The sequence below is a fragment of the Pseudoliparis swirei genome, chromosome 4 (assembly GCF_029220125.1).
Source record: "Pseudoliparis swirei isolate HS2019 ecotype Mariana Trench chromosome 4, NWPU_hadal_v1, whole genome shotgun sequence".
Taxonomy (NCBI): Eukaryota; Metazoa; Chordata; class Actinopteri; order Perciformes; family Liparidae; genus Pseudoliparis; species Pseudoliparis swirei.
In genome coordinates this window covers 29,130,743-29,149,494 of record NC_079391.1, presented here as the reverse complement: position 1 = coordinate 29,149,494, position 18,752 = coordinate 29,130,743, and the positions used below count along the sequence as shown (strand labels likewise).

The window sequence follows — 18,752 nt, the reverse complement described above, 5'->3', positions numbered from 1 at the left end:
CTCTCCTGCCGAGACACACCCACACACACACACACACACCCACACACACACACACACACACAAAAGCAGGAGGCGGAGTCATTCCTAGAGAGAAAACAAGGTGGGACGCGAGCATGTGGAGAGGTTTTTAAATGTGAAATTTAAAAAGTCAACACAAAATACGGAGCGGCGGATGAGGAGGTGGAGCTTTGTGTACCGGGGGAGCCGTTTGGGCTGAAAGGGATTTTCCACTGCTGAAATACACTAAATATGCTTTTAGTGTAACTTCCTGTTCAGTGTTGGCATTATAATAAACTACAACCCTCTGTGTGCTCATTGGGTTCAGCTTCTTGTGTGCATCAAAAGCCCAAACACATTTTATTGTACATGTTTAAAAGTGCCAAGAGGACATTATATTTTATTTGACCCCTCTTTGGATGCCAATGTTTGTCTAGAATAAAGTACCTTGACAACTATTAGACGGATTGCCAAGACATTTTGTACATCCATGGTCACCAGAGGATGAATCCTCCTGACATTGGTGATTGCTTTGAGCGCCACCAAAAAGCAAAAAATGGTCTTTTATCAAATTCTTTGGTTTAATAGGACGACGACCTCTGATTGAGGTGAGCTGAGGTTCATATGCGATGCATTTAGTTAAAAGATGTGTGTTTACATGTTCTAAGACAGCCGGCCGGGCCTTCATCAAGTGGTCTGAGGCTCAGTGTGTCTACAGGGTACGAACAAATCAAAGCACGAAAATATACACTCATCCGTATGCATGTGCTCTGTTTATGAATGAGACCGATTGTGAGCTTCATCATGTCAACGTTGGACTCGAGTTCAAAGAGGGCCACTGGAAACCAAAGTGAAAGTCCCGGCACGCCTAAACACACTTGGACGTTGAGGCCGATTTTGATTTCAAAAGGTTTTCTTTTTCGGCAACGCCTTTAGAATACCGTTTGTTGCATTTGAAATACAATCGTGGACTGAAGCCGCAAATAGAATCCAGGTGTAAAAATACACAACAGAGGTGTGGCTGGCTTGTTCATTAGAGCTCCTCTGGGCCGCAGAAGAGACCCAGACGAGCCACTCGTCCACATTCAGTCCCGCCTTCCCATCGGAGTCGTACAGTCACATGATTTGTGCCACGAGCCTGCAATACGTTACAATATTATAAACAAAAAAAAGAGCCAGAAATACCACGAAGCGCCAGTGTTTTCCTGCAAATCAAAATCGTTGGACATATATATTCATTTCTGGATTCATGCTCTGTCTTTACGGCTCATTGAGAATGACCTCATCGGATAATAATGTTCGACGGCCCGATGTGCACCAAAGCACAAGCCCTCAGTTCGCATCTGGCCACCCTTATAGAGGGACTTTCTCCCCTGTTGATCGTCGATCTCAGTCGAACGCCGATGCTACTACATGCTTCATGCGACTGTTTATCTCCGCGGTCTCTCCCAGAGTCCCATAAAGCACCGCTCCGTGCAGCAGACGAGCGCCCTGCGGAGACCGAGCGTTCATCACTCTGCGAGCACACTGCTGCCCCCGTGCATAGCTGTGACTTTACATCACGGAGGAAGCAGCTGCACGGGCTTTAGTGCATGTCGAGGATGAGTGTGTAACGTAGGGGAGAAAGAGACAGAGAGGGAGGGCAGAAGGTTGCTAAATCACATTAAGGGGGGGGGGGGGGGGGGCTGAGCTCCTGTGTAACAAAAGCCGTCTTGTACGAGCAGCTCTGTGCCACCAGTCGCTGTCGTGGGCCACTAATCTCACAGTCTGCAGCTAATTAGAGGAGGTGTTGGACCGGGGTCTCAGTGAGGGGGGATGAGAGCTCAGGGTCACAGCACGCACCCTTTAGTTTTTTTATGTATATACAGTATATACATACATATATAATATTTGTTGTGTGTCAGAGCACCGGCCAGACAGTATTAAGAGGCTTTGTTGACGAAGAGCTCTGGAAGCACTCTTCGTCATGTATGAAGAGACGCCCGGGAGGTTGTGGTTAATATGTTGGAAGACTCCGACATTTAACCACAAACTCCTCAATTTAAGTCCAACCGTGGACCTTTGCTGTAGGTCGTTCCCATTTCCCTCTCCCCTCAGTTCCTCTTTTGACAGAAGACTAATAAAAAAGACAAAACAACCCAGATCATTTTTTTTTTATTCTACCCGGTAGTGCTCAACTGAATCTGGGTGAATATATCATACAAGTATAAATGAATAAATACATAAATATAATGTATAAATTGTCTTTCTAATTCAAATGTTCTGACATACTCCGCTGTTGTTGAGTGTGGTATTGGATTAACTACATGGTAACTGTGGAGTCTGGACTGTGTGTGTGTGTGCGTGTATGTGTGCGTGTGTATTGTGTGTATTGTGTGTGTGTGTGTCAGGCGTGTCAACACAGTAATTTGTCATCAAATAACACGTGTGTAGATGCTCCTGTGAGTCCAGCCCTGCCATATCTGTAGTGTTGTTTATTGAATGCAGTGGTTTTGAATTGATTGATTTTAATATAAAAGTTCACAATATATAAAATTCAATACATTGTATATATTTCACAATTTTCAATTTAATTTTCCTCTTTTCAGCTTTCATATTAATTCAAATGTACAAATAGTTTAAATAACATTTTTTTCGTATTTGTATAGTAATTATTTCTATTCTGTATGTCATCGTGTTTCCGTTTATTTCCTAAATATCTCTCCCGACGGTAATCTTTTTAAAAGAGGCTGAAAACACAGCAACCCTCAAAGCACAGACTCTTACCGTGGGGATTTCTCGTTGATGGTGTTGCTTCCATGGAGGTCCGACAGTGGCGTACGAGGACTCTTTCTGGTCACACCTGATCACAAACAAACAGGTTGGCATCGTGGGAGAGAACACAAAACCACACACACTCACACACTCTCACAAGACAAACAATCAAACCCTTCCCAAGCAAAAAAACAAAAACACCATGTTATTGCAGTGAGCGTTTTGTGCCTTTTTTTATTGGAAATAAAATCCACTGCAGATGATTTATCGGAAAAAAGATCTGTGAAGTTAATAGTGAGTTTCTCTTGTTAGTGTCGAATCATGAAAAGACGATACTGAAGAGTTATTGGACTGTATGTTTGGTTCAAACCTTGATTAGTCATTTAAAATACAGATATTTTAAACATGTTTGTTCCATAACCGCTTAGGTCGGACTAAAGAGAGTTTGAAAAAAGTCAAACTCAAAGCAGAATGGGATTAATTAAGGCCGCCATGTGAGGCTACAGCAGCCGCTCGGAAACCAGCCAATCACAGTGATGAGAACTCTACGGTGAGGGTTAAGCCGACTTCACTTTTTTAAATATATTTTTTTTAAAGTAGCAATCTCAGAGCATTTAAAATCAGGTGACTTAGCCGTGTACCATTTTCAGATTAATCACTTAGTGCAACATTGTCGCTCTCTTCGGGAGCTGCAGGGTGGCACACAACAAAAAGACACAAACACACATCCGAGTGTCAGGAGATGTCCGCGGAGGGGGAAAGTGACCGCGTGAGTGTGAGACGGTCGGCCGCGTGTCCTCCACCAAAGCGGCCTGAGAGTTAGTGACGTCTGATTACGCCCCCCCCCCCCCCCCCCATGAGCGTTTCTATCACCGTCACCAGCCTTTGTGGTATTAGTGAAGGGTGAAGTTGTTTGATTTTTAGACGTGTGCTGTGGTGGACAAGTAACTACACCCAATGCCTGACCCCCCTCCAAAACAGACAGGACTAGACAAGAAAGTGTAGCTGTGGGACCAAACAGGAAGTGATGGGACACCTAGAGGTGTTACTGCGTCGTTTCCCCCAAACCCAAATTAGCTGATGACCGTCATGCATTTGTCAGAAAGGCCGAAGCACAAGAACAACATGCGAGACGAGACTAAGAACAAATGCATGCCGGTGCATAAGAGAGGGAGGGGGGGGGGGGAAGAGGGAGACGAGAGGGAGCGGAGACCAACAAGCATCTAGTCTATTGATAGAGAATAAAGGGTTTGTAAATCATCTTTTTGATCTCTTTTGGCTGCAGCGCAGTGCAGTAAAGTCGATGTTGGTCAGCCTCGTCCCTACAGTTTCCCCAAGTGGTGGTCTAACAGGAAGGAGGAGTTATTGTTGTATTGGCAGCCTTACTGTACTTCTCCTCTTTGCATCTCTGCAGGATCTCTAAGCTTCTCTGATGCACAGGGTGCTGCAGAAAACTAAAACTATCCACACTTTTCAAAACTGCACAGGGAGCAGCGTCATCATGCCCTTGGAGAAGCAAAACAAAAAGAGAAACGAGAGAGAGAGAGAGAAATAATAAATACACAAGGACAGAGAAGAGAGAGAGAGAGAGAGAGAGAGAGAGAGAGAGAGAGAGAGAAATGACAGATTAGACAGCGAAGAAGAAGAGATCAAGAGATGCAGTCGTCTACTGGAGAGATACCTGTGCAAGACTTCGGGAGAGAAGATGATTGACATTCAAAACTGCAGTCGGTGGCAGCGGCAGGATGTTTGTCGTTGTACTTCTGTGTTCGCTGCCCTCAGGCACTTCCATACAATATCTTCGAAAAGGTTTTTAACTGATTGCAAAATCCTTGTCCTCTGAGACAACGTAAAGGTGTTTAAATGTATCTTTTAACTTAGCCCATGATAATGAGAATTATTTTCAAATCTTAAAAAAAACCTTCAGTCAAAAACACAGGATTGTTTGAGGAGACAAGTGACAGGTTCCGATGTCTTTCGAGCTCGGTTGGAAGGATTTCTCAAAGATATCAAAAGGAACACGGCGTCTAATTTCACAGAATCGGCATCTACGTGTCTAATGTGTCGGAAGGGTCGAGAGGGTGCAGAGGGCCGAGAAAAGACATCCGGTGGTGAGATCTACTGCATGTCAACGTCTCTCTACGGGGGGGGGGGGGGGGGGGGGGAAGAAGGCGTTCGTCGAAAGACGAAGCTGAGAGGGACGAAGAGGACAAGCTACGGTGACTACATGGCGGCGCTATGCACACAGACTACGGTTACTACGGAAACACACGGCAGAGGAAGGAGGAACTACGATGACCGAAGAGGACTAGATCGTCACTGCGTGGCATGTCAGCTCATAGCACTTGTTTTTAATGATTCCATCTTCATCTGACCTCTTCTCCTTCGGCCTGCTGACAGCCGACAAACTGAAAGCCTCAGGTTGGCTAGTTTACCATTATTCTAAAAGGTCATTTTAACCAGGAAGTACCTGTGATGCTCACATGCCATTCAGCAAAACAAACAACGTCTATTCCCACTTTGTCGTCTCTTTAATGAGCTTTTAATACATGCAATCAACAAAACAATCTATTCTACTCTATCACCTACAAATTTGGCAGCTGCAACACACTGAATTAATAACGTAGGCAAAACAAACTGAACTTAAGAAGATGCCTTAATAGAATAAAAAAAACTATGTACACGTTTTTCTAAGCTGAGGTATTATCTCCCACAGTGCACTCTGTCTCACTGCTATCATGTGCATGTTGGTGGGAGTTTCCGTTGGTGTGTGTGTGGGAGCTCACCGGTCTTCTTCTGCGTGTGCCTCTTGCCGGCCTCTCTGAAAGCCACCAGGGCCCTGAAGTAGGCTCGGAGTACCGCCCAGCGGAAAGTGGCCGACGGGTCGATGCCCATCAGCCCGCAGATGAAGGCGTTCTTGCTGCTCTTCAGCAGAGCGACGACGTCCGAACGCATGTGGTCCGTGTTCTTCTCCCTGAAATCCTGCGAGTGAAAAAGTCATGTTCGTCGGTGGTATTGATTGTGGATTTTATTGGGTCCCCCCCGTTAGTTTCTGCCACAGCCGTTGGTAAACCCTGTGGGGTTCAGAGATGTCCAAATAAAACATCATACTGATGAAAGCAGCTGATCTTAATGCAAACAAGATCAAATAAATAACAGTCAGTAATATCAATGCATGGTTCAAATGACTGTAATACAAACAAAATAAATTAACAGAGTGTGGTGAACCTGCACAAACAATACAGCTACATTTACGTACACAACCCTCCGTCATACGGTCGGATTTAAATACTTTTTTATTTTTTATTTAAAGCACTTTAAGTGTAATTTATGCCTGTCCACAGAAGCCCTTAGTGTAACTGAAAACAATCAAACTGGCATGTAATCCTGTTCCATTATCAATAATAATAGAACAGTATGGAACTATAAAGAATCATTACTGAAGCTTTACTGAGGCTGTGATGATGTTCTGATGGTACGGGTTCCATCCCGCGAAAAGAAAGAACAGAACCACAGCTGAGATTGGCTGAACCTCCCTTTTCCATCTAATCAGTGACTGTGTGTAAGTGGGGGGGGGGTTACACTGACCTTGACCCCGTACTTGACCTTGCCAGCATAGTGGCAGATAATGAAGGCGGGCTCCATGACAGCGGGGAACTCGATGTAGCTGTTCCCCTCGTGCTGCCGCTTGAATTTATCCAACAGAGTCTGGTTGGTGGCTTGAGGGAAACTGAAATAATAATTAAAAATAGGACAGAGGAGTTTGAGTTTTGAATATGAAAACGCATCAAGAACGGAAATCTGCAGAACAATGTCATGATTTGAAGACATTACGCCCCCCCCCCCTCAGTCACAACCACAGTGCTGAATGTGGACCACGGGAAACGTGGCAAGTTATCTGACCTGTAACCAGTTTTGACAATTCAGCCTCTTACACCACAGGTTGGGGGGGGGGATTATCACTTCTGGGCTCAGACTCCCCCTCCCGGTCCTTTTAATATGGAGAGAGCTAGCGATTGTGCAGAGAATCCGCAGCTTACAGGAAGCAAAGCGGGGAAGAATGAGACACCGATGGCTGTTGGAACGGAGTGAAACCTGAACCGTGAAGACTGCAGCGGCCAAGGACTCGGCGCTCGCCAGCTTTTCAAAGTGGGAGGAATTTGATTCGGTGTCCAAAACGGAGAAATAAAAGGAGGAAATACTGTCTGTACAAAATAGTCACGTTACAGTCCTGAACCCGAAACAATTAAATGCGTTCTGCACTTTAGAGGGACGGTGTTCTCGGCTGCTTCGTGTTACACTGCGGTCACTGGGATCAGCAGAAATACACAAACACTCAACACAATGAAAATGCACTTGAAATTTTGTTTTAATTGTGAAAACATTCATATTATGTGCATAACCATTATTCTACACACTTAATATTCTCATTGGTCGCATCTCCAGGGTGCGCAGTAGGTCACGCTGATTTGTCTCTTGCCTTCTTTGTGTGTTGACAAAGCGGCGATAAAAACTAAAACAAATAATGTTTTATTTGCAGCTTGCATAAAGCTTTTAGAAAGTCTCCTGAGTCACATGTAAAGCTCTGCATCCTCCTCCTCGAGGTAGCATCACTTCCTACAACCTTCGACAATCACACAGTTGCATCTGGTTAAAAGCTTCCGATGGAGACAGCTCATGCACTTGTTATTTGAGCCACTAGGGGGCAGAAGAACAAGCTGACAGACACATGCCTGGCATAATGCCACTATGAGGTTAATAAGAAAACAACTGTCAACTCATATTTCCGGCAAACCAGAAGCACTTGAAGTGGTGTTTCCGGCCCTCCTGACGCATAGAAGTCAGAAATGCATTCTCCCTTTATCTCTGCTCATCTCCATCTTGGTCTATAGATGATAAATATTCATCTTTCTTCACCAGCCCGTCACTTCGTTTGTCTGCCATAATAACAAAACATTCAGAAACGATGCATCTTCTGTTATGTTTTGCACGTACGAGCAATTTGTTGCGTGACAATAAACACGGGAGCAATAGTGTAAGACATGATTTTAAACATTTAAATACAAAAATGTAGGATAAAGGAGCTCAAAGAAACTTAAAAAGCTGTCAGGGGGACAACACGTTGGGTTGGTGCTTTACAAATAGTCATTTTATTATGTTTTAATATCAAAATATATGCAACCGCATGCAGCACCTGTCCATCCTGGAGAGAGATCCTCCTCTGTTGCTCTCCTGAAGGGTTCTTCCCTTTTTTCCCTGTGACATTTTTTTTTCTATTTTTTTGGGAGTTCTTCCTGATCCGATGTGAGGTCAAAGGTCAGGGATGTCCTATGTGTACAGATTGTAAAGCCCTCTGAGGCAAATTTGTAATTTCTGATATTGGGCGATATTAAATAAACTGAATTGAATTGAATCGAACAGCTGAGAGTAAAAAACTGCACAATGGTAGCGGATGCATTTGGACATCCTGGTATTTGGGATGAAAATCTTTTTCTTCATTCCTAATAGCATGGTCGTATGGGTATTAGTCAAAGTCCCCCGCTCGCTACAATCAAACCGGGCACAATTACAATGCGGCGTCTTCGCCAACAGCTTCGCTTCAGCCCGTTGGAAGCACTCGGCGGTTTGTTTAGTTTCCTGGAAAACGAAATCGAGTTTCCACGGAAAAAAACAAACGAGTCCAACAGGAAGCCCGGCGGGCTGAAACACTCACTTGCACTCTTCGTCCAGGAGGTGGAACAGAGCCGTGGGCTTCTTGCTGATCAGGTTGATGCAGCCCGTGTTGTCGATGTAGTCGATGTTGTGCCAGCTGATGTCCTCCGCCCTGTACTCCTCCTGCAGGGACACAACACACAAACACTCAGCGTCAGTAATAACACGTTGCTTGCGAGCATTGTCATCTAATTTTTATTTTGCTTTTGGTTGCATGCATCCTGCTGGGGGGGACTATTTCATCACATCAATATATTCAAAAATACATTGCTTTTGTGCTAAATTAAGGTGTGCAGTGCGATGTTGTGACGACCCTCCCACTCGGCTGGCCGTGACCCTGCTCTACGATGACTTCCTGGTGGGAGGAGCTAGGACATCCACCTGCTGATTGGAGCCTCCGAGAAGGCATTAAAGGCGGCACTTCTGGGAGTGTCGCCCTCTCGGCGAGGCACCGGCCTCATTCTTGGTTTACTACTGGAAGTTGTGGAGCTTTGAATAAACTGTTGTTGGATCAACGATCCGTGTGTGTGACCTCCCTTTTTGTTGCCAGCCCTGAGCTGAACTAATTATCATCAATGTGCAAATCAATAAAACGGTCCTGTACGGCTGATTCAAAATGTTCCAATCAAAGCAACAACGTTGTTCGTCTGCCTGCTTTCATGCCATGTCGCCAGCCAATAAAACATTCCTCACATCTCTTCTGCCATCTCGCTGGTTTAATAATGAGAGAAGCATTCAGAGCATTCATCATTCAATCTTCCACACACATGTTATTTTCCAGTGTTCCTGGGAAAGAGATTGAACCAATAAGGAGCGTGATCCAGGGGAGGTTTAATAAAAGAAGCACTGTAATCCCCTTTTTCTCTCTCATCTCATTTCTTGCTACCGTGGAGTCCGAAGGCTGGTCATTACTGTTGCTTACTCCACATCTAAAAGACAATCACAATCATAAAAGAATAATGGGAGATGACCTGTGCTTCAGTATTTGATTAAACACAACTAAATGATAGAGTAGAAGAGAAGATACACAGTCTGTATGACTTCTGCAGCTGCTGTGTTGATATTCTGCTGTCTGAAAAGTAGGTTTTAGAGAAACTAGGGAATAAAATAAGGTATAACTAAAAGTAAAACTGCTTTCTGTTGTTCAGCGTCATCTCGGTTGACTTTTTAGTTTGATGTCTGGCTGCAAACCAAACGTCCTCCTGGATAACAAAAGAAAGTATAAGCTGAAGAACAGGTCCGCCTCTTCATCCCCGTCACAATATCAACCCGAGTAACTTCGTAATGACCGGTTTTCACTCCTGTGTCTTTTCAGTACACACACACACACACACACACACACACCTTTAAAAGCACCACCTGTGCAATATAATCCAATACAACAGCTCTGGAATAAACATTGGAGCCTTATAACATTCAATTTGTGTGTCAGACGGGTGCTGACTCAAGTTTGGGGTAATCACCACGCTGCGGGTTTGTGGGGGTGTTGTTATGGATCGCTATATATTACACAGGATACTGTATCCGCCCCCTCAACATGCCTTTAAATCATCTAACAACCGCTGTGATTCACTCTTATTTTGACTCCACGACAGCGAGTATCCACAACGAGCCGAATCAGCATCTGCGCGACGGCTCTGAAGGTCGTCTTCTTATTTTGTTTACAGTTTGTGCGAATGGTGTGTCATCAACTCATCCCTATAATCACGTTGTTGATAAGCCATTAAACTGAAGTCGGCTCTCGAGTATACTGTAGAATTATAGTCTAAATATTATCATACTTACATTCTCTTCTCCCATTTAATGGCTTTCAACAATGCGATTGCTGGCGGAGAGGTCGTTTGAAAAGGTCGGAAAATAGACCAGAATAAGAAAATAAGTACTATTCTCCTTTAGAGTGACCATCGCCGGGCCCACAGGCGAACCAATCCGCCCCTGGCTGCTTCCAACAGAGCGGCTTACTGGTCGACAGATGCATGGAAATATACGCATGTAACTGTAGACGAGGGTGTGAAGCTGGAAATATGAAGCACGGCAGCTCTCGGCTCACTTATCCTGGTTGAATCGTTTTCAGAGGCTTTCGGGCCGCCTCAGTGGTGCACATCGATTTTTCCGCACACACAACTAATGCTTTCAAAAGTACAGATTGTAGGTCGTTAGGAATGCACGAGCGCTCCAGTTTCCTCCGGTCAAGTATTCAGTCCAGTTCAAATGTTTTAATATCAATCCACCAAGTCGCGTTAATTCTGTTTACAGATTCCAGAGATTTTAGCAAAACATTTAGATTTTATTCTCTCACTTGCATGATAGAAATCCAGGATGTCTGATAGAAGATGAGAACGTCGTGGCAGTTTGATTCATGGAAAACATCAGAAATCAATAGCACGCATTTACGGCTCACGTGCAGAGTTGCTGGGTGTTTTTGTGGAGGTCGGTGTATTGACGATGAGCGATGTGGGCGGACGTGAACTGGAATCGGCTCTAAGTGCACACACAGATGCTGTGTGTGAGCCTCAGGATACAATACGCACGAGCAGACACACTCAAAGTACAGCAACATTGGAGCTAATCCAGTAGAAGTAAAGGACCGACACTTTTTGGTTACAACTTCAACCTTCGGGTTTGAATACAACTTTTTGAAAGCCACATTTTCACATGTCCTTAATAAATGTAAGTAATGGGGAACTGATGGCTTACGGAAAAGGAAACCAAAGAGAGGAAAGACCATGGAAATCCCCCCAAAAAACCACAGAAATAACTGTTCATATCTCTCACACTGCCTCTCTATTTACTGTGGCCAACTGTTTAGCTTAAAGCTGAAGCTCTGTTGACTTGAGTTAGACTATTAGCACATGAAGTGCTGTTGGAATCTAATAAATATCAACAACTACTGTCAGATGAAAGCTCAGAGTTAGTGAAAGGAATAGGACTGACCCCGATCAAAGAAATGCCGAGTCAGCTAACACTCATATGTACTAATTGATTTGTAGATTTAATTAACAGATTTTTAAAAGTAGTTTTCTAAGAATATTTTTTCTTAAAGCACCACTTTTAATCTTGCGTTTACCAGTTTCTTAGAAATAAGTTGCATGAAAAAGCATAAAAAACTGAGAATTTACGAAAGTGACTTCAACTAAAACAACGGATGAGTCGACTAATCGATTAAGAGTGGGCCACCCGAGAAAAGGAGGTACGATAACACAAGATTGAGATCATAAACACAACTTCATCCACAAACTACTTACAGACACTGAAGATGAAAGTTTAAGACTTTACTGGCCCCGTGACATTCGGTCTGATTTCAAACATGTTGTGCGAGCCTTCTACAAGGAAGTGTGTGAGAAATGCTTATAATAAATGTTTGGGGGAAAACAAAGTAGTAGCCAGAGTAACATTTATATATTATTTTTATACATTATATATATATACATATACATATATATAATAAATATTCATAATATAATATTATATATTATATATATTTATAATATAATATATTATATTTTTATATTATATATATTATTTTTATATATTATATTTTAATTTTTATGATATAAACAAGATATGTGGATTAAGTGAGCATCAATGTCATGTGCACATCTTTTCCATTACAACATGGGAGCTTGACAACTTGTTTGCTTTGGGAAGCTTACAAACTTTCAGTGTTTAAGCTGTGAGTCATTACTCGCAAAAACCTTCAGATCTTCGAAAGAACAAACCGTCTAACGAGGCAAATCTGACAGGTGCGTAATGTAGAGCCCAATAATTCCACTTTAGCCTTTGAAGTCTCTTGTCGTGACGTAAATCTGCAGTCCATATCTTTACATATTTATGACATGAGGGCAATACAGGATTGCCTTTGTACCAAAAGGGAAAGACTGGAGGTCCTTCGTGTCAGACGTGTCAAGGCAGGTCCGCTGATTTCGTCAATCATCTCAAGGCAAACACGAGGTACAAGTTATACGCAAATCTTACAGATCATCACTTTGAAAGGCCTTTTGAAGTGAATCGGCTCACTTAAGGGAACATACATATTTAGGGGAAGGGGGGTGGGGGGGTTTACAAGGAGGGAGAGTGGAGTCATACGACTGTCGGCAACCCTGTTTCATGATTGGATAAAGTGTAAGTGCACTGCACGGTGTGATAAGCATGAGGGTTAACTTTGGAAATGGTAACAGCCAAAGAATTTGGGCTGATCTTCAAGATCTTAAAACAGCAGCTCAGCGGCTCAGCAGTCAAAAGCCCCAAAATAAAGGAATCCGGCGATTAATCGAAGGATATTTAAGAGACGTCTCACCTGTTCGAGCTTGAAGATGTGCTGGTTGAAGTAGTGCTGGAGACGCTCGTTGGCAAAGTTGATGCAGAACTGCTCGAAGCTGTTGTTCTCGAAATCCTCGAACCCGAAAATGTCGAGCACGCCGATGGACAAGATCTGAGGCAGGCGGAGAAAAAAAGTATGGTATTCAATAATCATTTCAAAATCAGTACAGGTTTTAACTACTTGAGTTACGGTTCACATGCAACACTTCAAATACATTTCAGTGACAGTTATGGTTCTGAGATGTTCTGAGGCGGGTGTGTTCGAGCCCTCCCACCTTGGTGGTCTCCTCCAGGTCCTTGATGTTGAGCAGGGCGTGGTTGATCCTGAAGACGATCCAGTCAAACAGAGCACTGTACAGGGACTTGGCCATGGAGTCTCGCACCGTGCCCGCCTGCTCATCGAAACACAGACGGCGTAGCGTTAATGCGATGGTTATATCTCAGCCGACAACATTTGCCTAAAAAAAGAAGAGGAAACCAGCAAAATCAAGAACGAAAATGCGGCATTTCTGTCGTTTCAGATATTGAAATCAATACTTGTGAACATGAGCGACTCAATCGAGGAACCAGGAACGAGAGAAGCAGCTGTGCCTCAAACTTCTGGACATCATCAAGTTAAATTCTGGAGCTACTCCATAGACTGTTTTCTTTTTTTAAACCCAAATGAGCTTTATTCTAGTGCACAGCACATGTATTCATATACTCAGAACCACCTGATCAGTAGATCTTTTATCCCCATTCCCTAAAAACAGGGGGAAACTTCTCATCTGGTCGGGCTTAGCCCAAAAGGGAAAACAGTAGGACCTTGAAAGCTCACTTATTATCACGTTATCATTCATAACATACACAAACCGAAGAGTAAAAAGCAGTTTTATTGAGATATTTGTCTCATAACTAACATAAGTGGCCAATTGTCATTATGTTGTTTACCGCTTGGATTAAAGAAGAATATACAACATGTTAATTAGTACAGTTAGCTGTTTGAGGGTCATTTCCCCAAATGACCAAGTTTATGACGTTTATTAGCGCAGCGCCAATATAGAGTCACCTGCTCACTCTCAATGCTCCACACACCTGTATTATCGATCAGCGCTCGGCCTCGTTTCACAGCATTTTGAAGATGTGCAGACAGTTGTATTTCTCCATTATGACCAAACATTTAGAGTTCGAGTGGAACGTGGGATGGGTAGAGGATCAGGAGAAACCGGACAACTCTCTGGCGTTCACATTGTCTCTTGAAACTTTGGCCCAGGAGGCCCAGACGGGCCGGATCACAGCCGGACGTCGCTGCACCGCCATGAACGTCAACATCGGGTCGAACCACCAAAACCCATCGAGTGTGTGTGTGTGTGTGTGTGTGAATTGCCCCGATAGAAATATTAGCTTCAATAAGCTAAACATAGACTGTATACACCAACGGCTCTGCTGCTGGGACAACCGGCATGAGAGTCAGACGACGAACGCTAAATATGCGGAAAGTGAAGATATAGAAATAATGGAGCTTTGGATCATTGCCGTTTTTTCTTCTTCTTCTTTTTAATAAGCAGGGAGATTAAAAAAAACTCTAATTCCCGTATCCGCTGGAAATGTTTGACCTCTCTGCGGCGGAGGTGAGCCGCAGTGTTCGGAAACCAAACAAACCGCGAAGTGGTGACTCAAAGTTGAAATCCCTTTCGTTCTAAATAATTAACAGGGATATTTTTAGCTAACCTCAAACTAAATATGCCTTCCATGAGTCGGGACAGATATATTTTTTTCTTTTAAACCGCATATGACCGCTTGAGCTCTTTATTATTTAGAGGGAGTTGGACTAAAAGACGGAAACGGCTTCGTAACTCTCACATTGTCCGGAGCTCAGATTTCTTTGAGGTTCTTCGGTTGTGTGACTTCAGTCAACAGATGAGATTGTTGTGACTGTCGGAGCAATATTTACACTGAGGCCACCCGGCGAGCCACCAAAACAATCACAGTTTGTTCATTTGAAATTCCTCCAAAATATGCAACAGGATGATGAAGTTGTGCGATATCTTTTGGGAGAGTGTTGTCAAACACTGATGAAATTTGGGTAGCTAGTGTAAGTGATTTGTATATAGTATACATATAAAAAAAGACAAATATTTAACTGTATGCGTGTGGTTTCTTCCCCTTTTTTTCCCGTGAGTTTTTTTTCTCTATTTTATGGGAGTTTTTCCTGATCCGATGTGAGGTCAAAGGTCAGGGATGTCGTATGTGTACAGATTGTAAAGCGCTCCGAGGCAAATTTGTAATTTGTGATATTGGGCTATACAAAATAAACTGAATTGAATAAAAAAGACAAATATTTAACTATGTGTGCGGTAAATATTTAACATTTGGCATCAGTGGAATATGAAATATTAAAAAGGCATCATGAGAACTTAAAAATGGAACACAGTTGGTGTGTGCGTGTGTGTAAAAACATCTCCGTTCAACATGACTGGCGTGTTCCTGTGTGCATCCATGTTGTGGCCTCTCCTCAGGTGGTCCTCATCATGCAGAGCGTGGCCGCGCGTTTGTTTTCAAAGGAAGCCGTGGAGGGACTGAATGCCTTCCCCACCGTCTCTCTAAACACACTGAAGGACTCTGTGCATGTGTGTGTGTAAGTGTGTAAAGTGTGTGTGTGTGTGTGTTCATGTGTGACCACAGATGGAGAGCTGGAGGGAGCAGGAGGAGATCCGGTCCCGGTGCACGGCGTCCTGTAAACACGGCCGGGTCAGGCCGAAGGAGGCGATGCTGCAGCGCCGTTATCGAGCTGGAGAAATGCCTTTCGTCGCTGAGGGGGACGCTTTATTTAAACTTTTTTTTCAAACTCAGTCAGTACTCTAATTCAATGCTACAGTCGACAAGATATACCACGCTCAGCAGAGTATACGTGAACCCTTTTATACTAACAGGAAGTGATGCAATACTTACTACCCGGTCTACTTCTACCAAAGAGATCACCTGTGAAGTCTCCCCTTGTCTGGGACATTTAAATGTTGCCGCGTTTTCTGTGTCCCACGTGTCACATGGCTCGACATGTGCTCCGGTGTTCATCTACGGCAGAGGTAGCCAACACGGTGCCCGCGGGCACTTGGCCGCCCGCAGGGACCCCGCGAGTCGCCCGCAAGGCATGTTCCAAAAATAGTCAACATTGAGCATTGAAAGGAAAAAAAAGGGCCATAATGCCCGGGCACTAGGACCTTAATGCCCGGGCACTAGGACCTTGGGGAGGCTGCTGTGCTGGCTTCCTCACTCTGCAAGTAACATCTCTCTCAAAGAGAGTCGGGACTACAGCCAACGAGGTGAGCTCAGAGTTAATGATGCACGGAGTGAACAGTAAGTCCAGGTAGTTACAGAATGTCAGTAGTTGTTAATGAGTGTAATATTTTTCTCCATTGAATGGTATATTAGACACTGAACTAGTTCATCTTTATCTCAGAGATAAGAGTCCAAATGAGCATAAACTATCACTATGACCCTGAAATTCTGTCTCGAACAATGGATATCCAGGGCTTAAAAAAAAGCCACATAAACACTCTTCTTCTTAACCCTCCTGTTACCTTTAGGGTCAATTTGACCCCATTCAATGTTTAATGTCGGTGTTCCTTGGGGTCAATTTGACCCCAGGCTGTTTTTCACTGTGTCAAACATATAAGAAATATCAACTTTTTTATATATGTAAAGGGCTATTTAGGTAGTCAACAAACAAACATAAAGTACCTCACACTTAAACTTGGGAAACAATATTAATTCTAATAATTTTCTGGAGGTTTTAATTGCTGGGGTCAAATTGAACCCGAGGGTAAAATATGTTAGTAAATGTTAAGGTAACAGAAGGGTTAATATTAGGGCCTGAACACTGACAGTGGTGCAGGGGACCTATTCTTCTTAATATCTTCAGTATTACTGAACGTGTCTTCGGCCCAATCTATGTTCTTAATCAGAATGTTGGTCAGAACAATCAAAAGACCTTATAGTTATAAAAGCTTCAGGTTTCATCAAACCACGTGGATGTCGTGTGGCGGCTCATTAATAAAAGGTCATTTATGCCAATTAAACAAGTAGCCCTTCGGATTATTTTGTACCCTTGAAGTGTCAAACAGGTTGGTGACCCCTGGTCTACGGGACGGAGAGTCTCACCTCGGAAAGTTTGTACGGAACAATCAGCTTCTCTCCGACGGTCACCGTCTTCCGGGTTGTCAGAGCTTCGAACAGCATCTCTTCTTTGACCTGATGATCGCGAGAGAGGGAGAGAAGCGAGTTTTAATCTCCAGGGACAAGACGATAAACCCGCCATTTAATTAAATGTGTTTGTGTGTAGCCTCTTATCCAAAGGATTAGTACAAGTGTGCGCTGTGACCACAGAATCCTGGATCATCACGCAGCTTTGATATCAGGCACTTGTTTTTGTCGACAGTGAAAAGTGTCCGATATCAAAGCCCCGGCATGTATAGGTCGACACCTTGAAGAAGTGCTTTGAACAAATCTACAGCAGCAACCAGAAACGGGTCTCCTCATAAATTAACACGAGTTAAAAGGTGAGACATGACAGATCTGCACAGGCTTCTAATACAGAAGGTGAATACCACGAGAATCTAATCAGGACAATGATCCACTAAGTTAAACCACATTCAAACCGTCACCTGTAATGTTAATATTAGGGCCTCATGTGTATTTATGAAGTACTTGAGGCTCCAAAGATAATTGAAGTCAAACGTTTAGCTCGAGAGCAGCGCGGTGACACAAAGAGAACGAGGTACGTGATGTTATGGACGTTAATGGCCGACTGTGAGACGAAGCTCAGTCACTTTGAAAGGAACGACAGATTCCCAGTGGACGAGTAAATGCACTGCGAACTTGGTTATTTAACAAATAGAAGAATACTATAATTCAGAATGGATAATTGAAAAATGTAAAATGAAGCAAAAGCAGGCACCCGCTTCTTAAACCAGAGTCTTCCTCTTCATTTATGTCACATTTTGGCACAACAAACAACAAATAATCAGTCAGAGCAGGAATATGATGAGAGACTCTGACGCCGCCTATTTCAGTTTTCTGACACAAACGCACATTTAGAGGATGCGAAGCGTTATTTGTGCCGTACCTCCAGCAGTTCGGAGACGACGGGCAGCACCTCGGGGTTACAAATGTCGATGGAGTCGTCCCTGTACGTCTTCCTCTTGTAGCGGATGTTGCCCAGGTGAAGGATGGCCGACAGCAGGCAGAAGATCCTAAACAACGGGTCAGGAAACGTTCAGGAGACTGGTTAAAGTACTGTCTGTAACTGCAGATATACTCAAAAGGTGGAATTTTATCAGTGCAGATATTATTGAAATATGGACATTTGAAATGCATCGTGGTGGTGGTGAAGACTGAGGTGTGTGGACTGTAACAACGTGTTCTTCTAGGCACGATAAAACAGTTTTAAGGCACTTCTTTAGTAAAGTTATTCATATCTTTTGGGCACAAATTGTTGATATATATATTTAACACAGGGTTGCACAATGTAGTTGTAGCCCATTCACGCTACACGCACATTAAACATATATACAGATCTTACATTTAAAATAGAAGAAAATGCAGCACAATGTAATATATATTGTTACTTATGAAGAAATCCTAACTATGTGTGCATATATATATACACATATATATATGTATATACACACACATATATATATATATATACACACACACACATATATATACACACACACATATATATACACATATATATATATACACACATATATATATATATAAGTTTTAGAATAACCTGAAATGGTACAAAAGGTCAGCGGCAAACTGCCAGAGGTTAAACAAAAAAGTTTAGGTTACCAAAAACTGAAAAATAATGTACATTACAGAGTTTTACAAAAGGCCTTTTTCAGGGAACAAGTAATGGGTTTCACAACTTTCAGCTGTTCTGGAAGTAAATGAAGCCATAAAAGTTCCCACAGGTGTCACTC

The 18,752-nt window shown here is 43.1% G+C and overlaps 1 protein-coding gene across 5 annotated transcripts in view; it reads right to left on the bottom strand.

The window, feature by feature from the left end:
* Positions 1-18,752, bottom strand: part of myo9aa (myosin IXAa) — a 100,612-nt gene that overhangs the window by 21,593 nt on the left and 60,267 nt on the right. For 4 of the 5 annotated variants that reach the window (XM_056412273.1, XM_056412277.1, XM_056412274.1 and 1 more), the window contains 9 exons: positions 17,888-18,014; positions 16,924-17,013; positions 13,059-13,175; positions 12,761-12,895; positions 8,465-8,586; positions 6,340-6,481; positions 5,538-5,733; positions 4,138-4,257; positions 2,764-2,839 (listed from right to left, as the gene is read on the bottom strand). In XM_056412273.1, coding sequence (XP_056268248.1) covers positions 2,764-2,839; positions 4,138-4,257; positions 5,538-5,733; positions 6,340-6,481; positions 8,465-8,586; positions 12,761-12,895; positions 13,059-13,175; positions 16,924-17,013; positions 17,888-18,014 — 1,125 coding nt within the window. The remainder of the gene's footprint in view (positions 1-2,763; positions 2,840-4,137; positions 4,258-5,537; positions 5,734-6,339; positions 6,482-8,464; positions 8,587-12,760; positions 12,896-13,058; positions 13,176-16,923; positions 17,014-17,887; positions 18,015-18,752) is intronic. The other variant, XM_056412276.1, reaches the window with a different exon arrangement.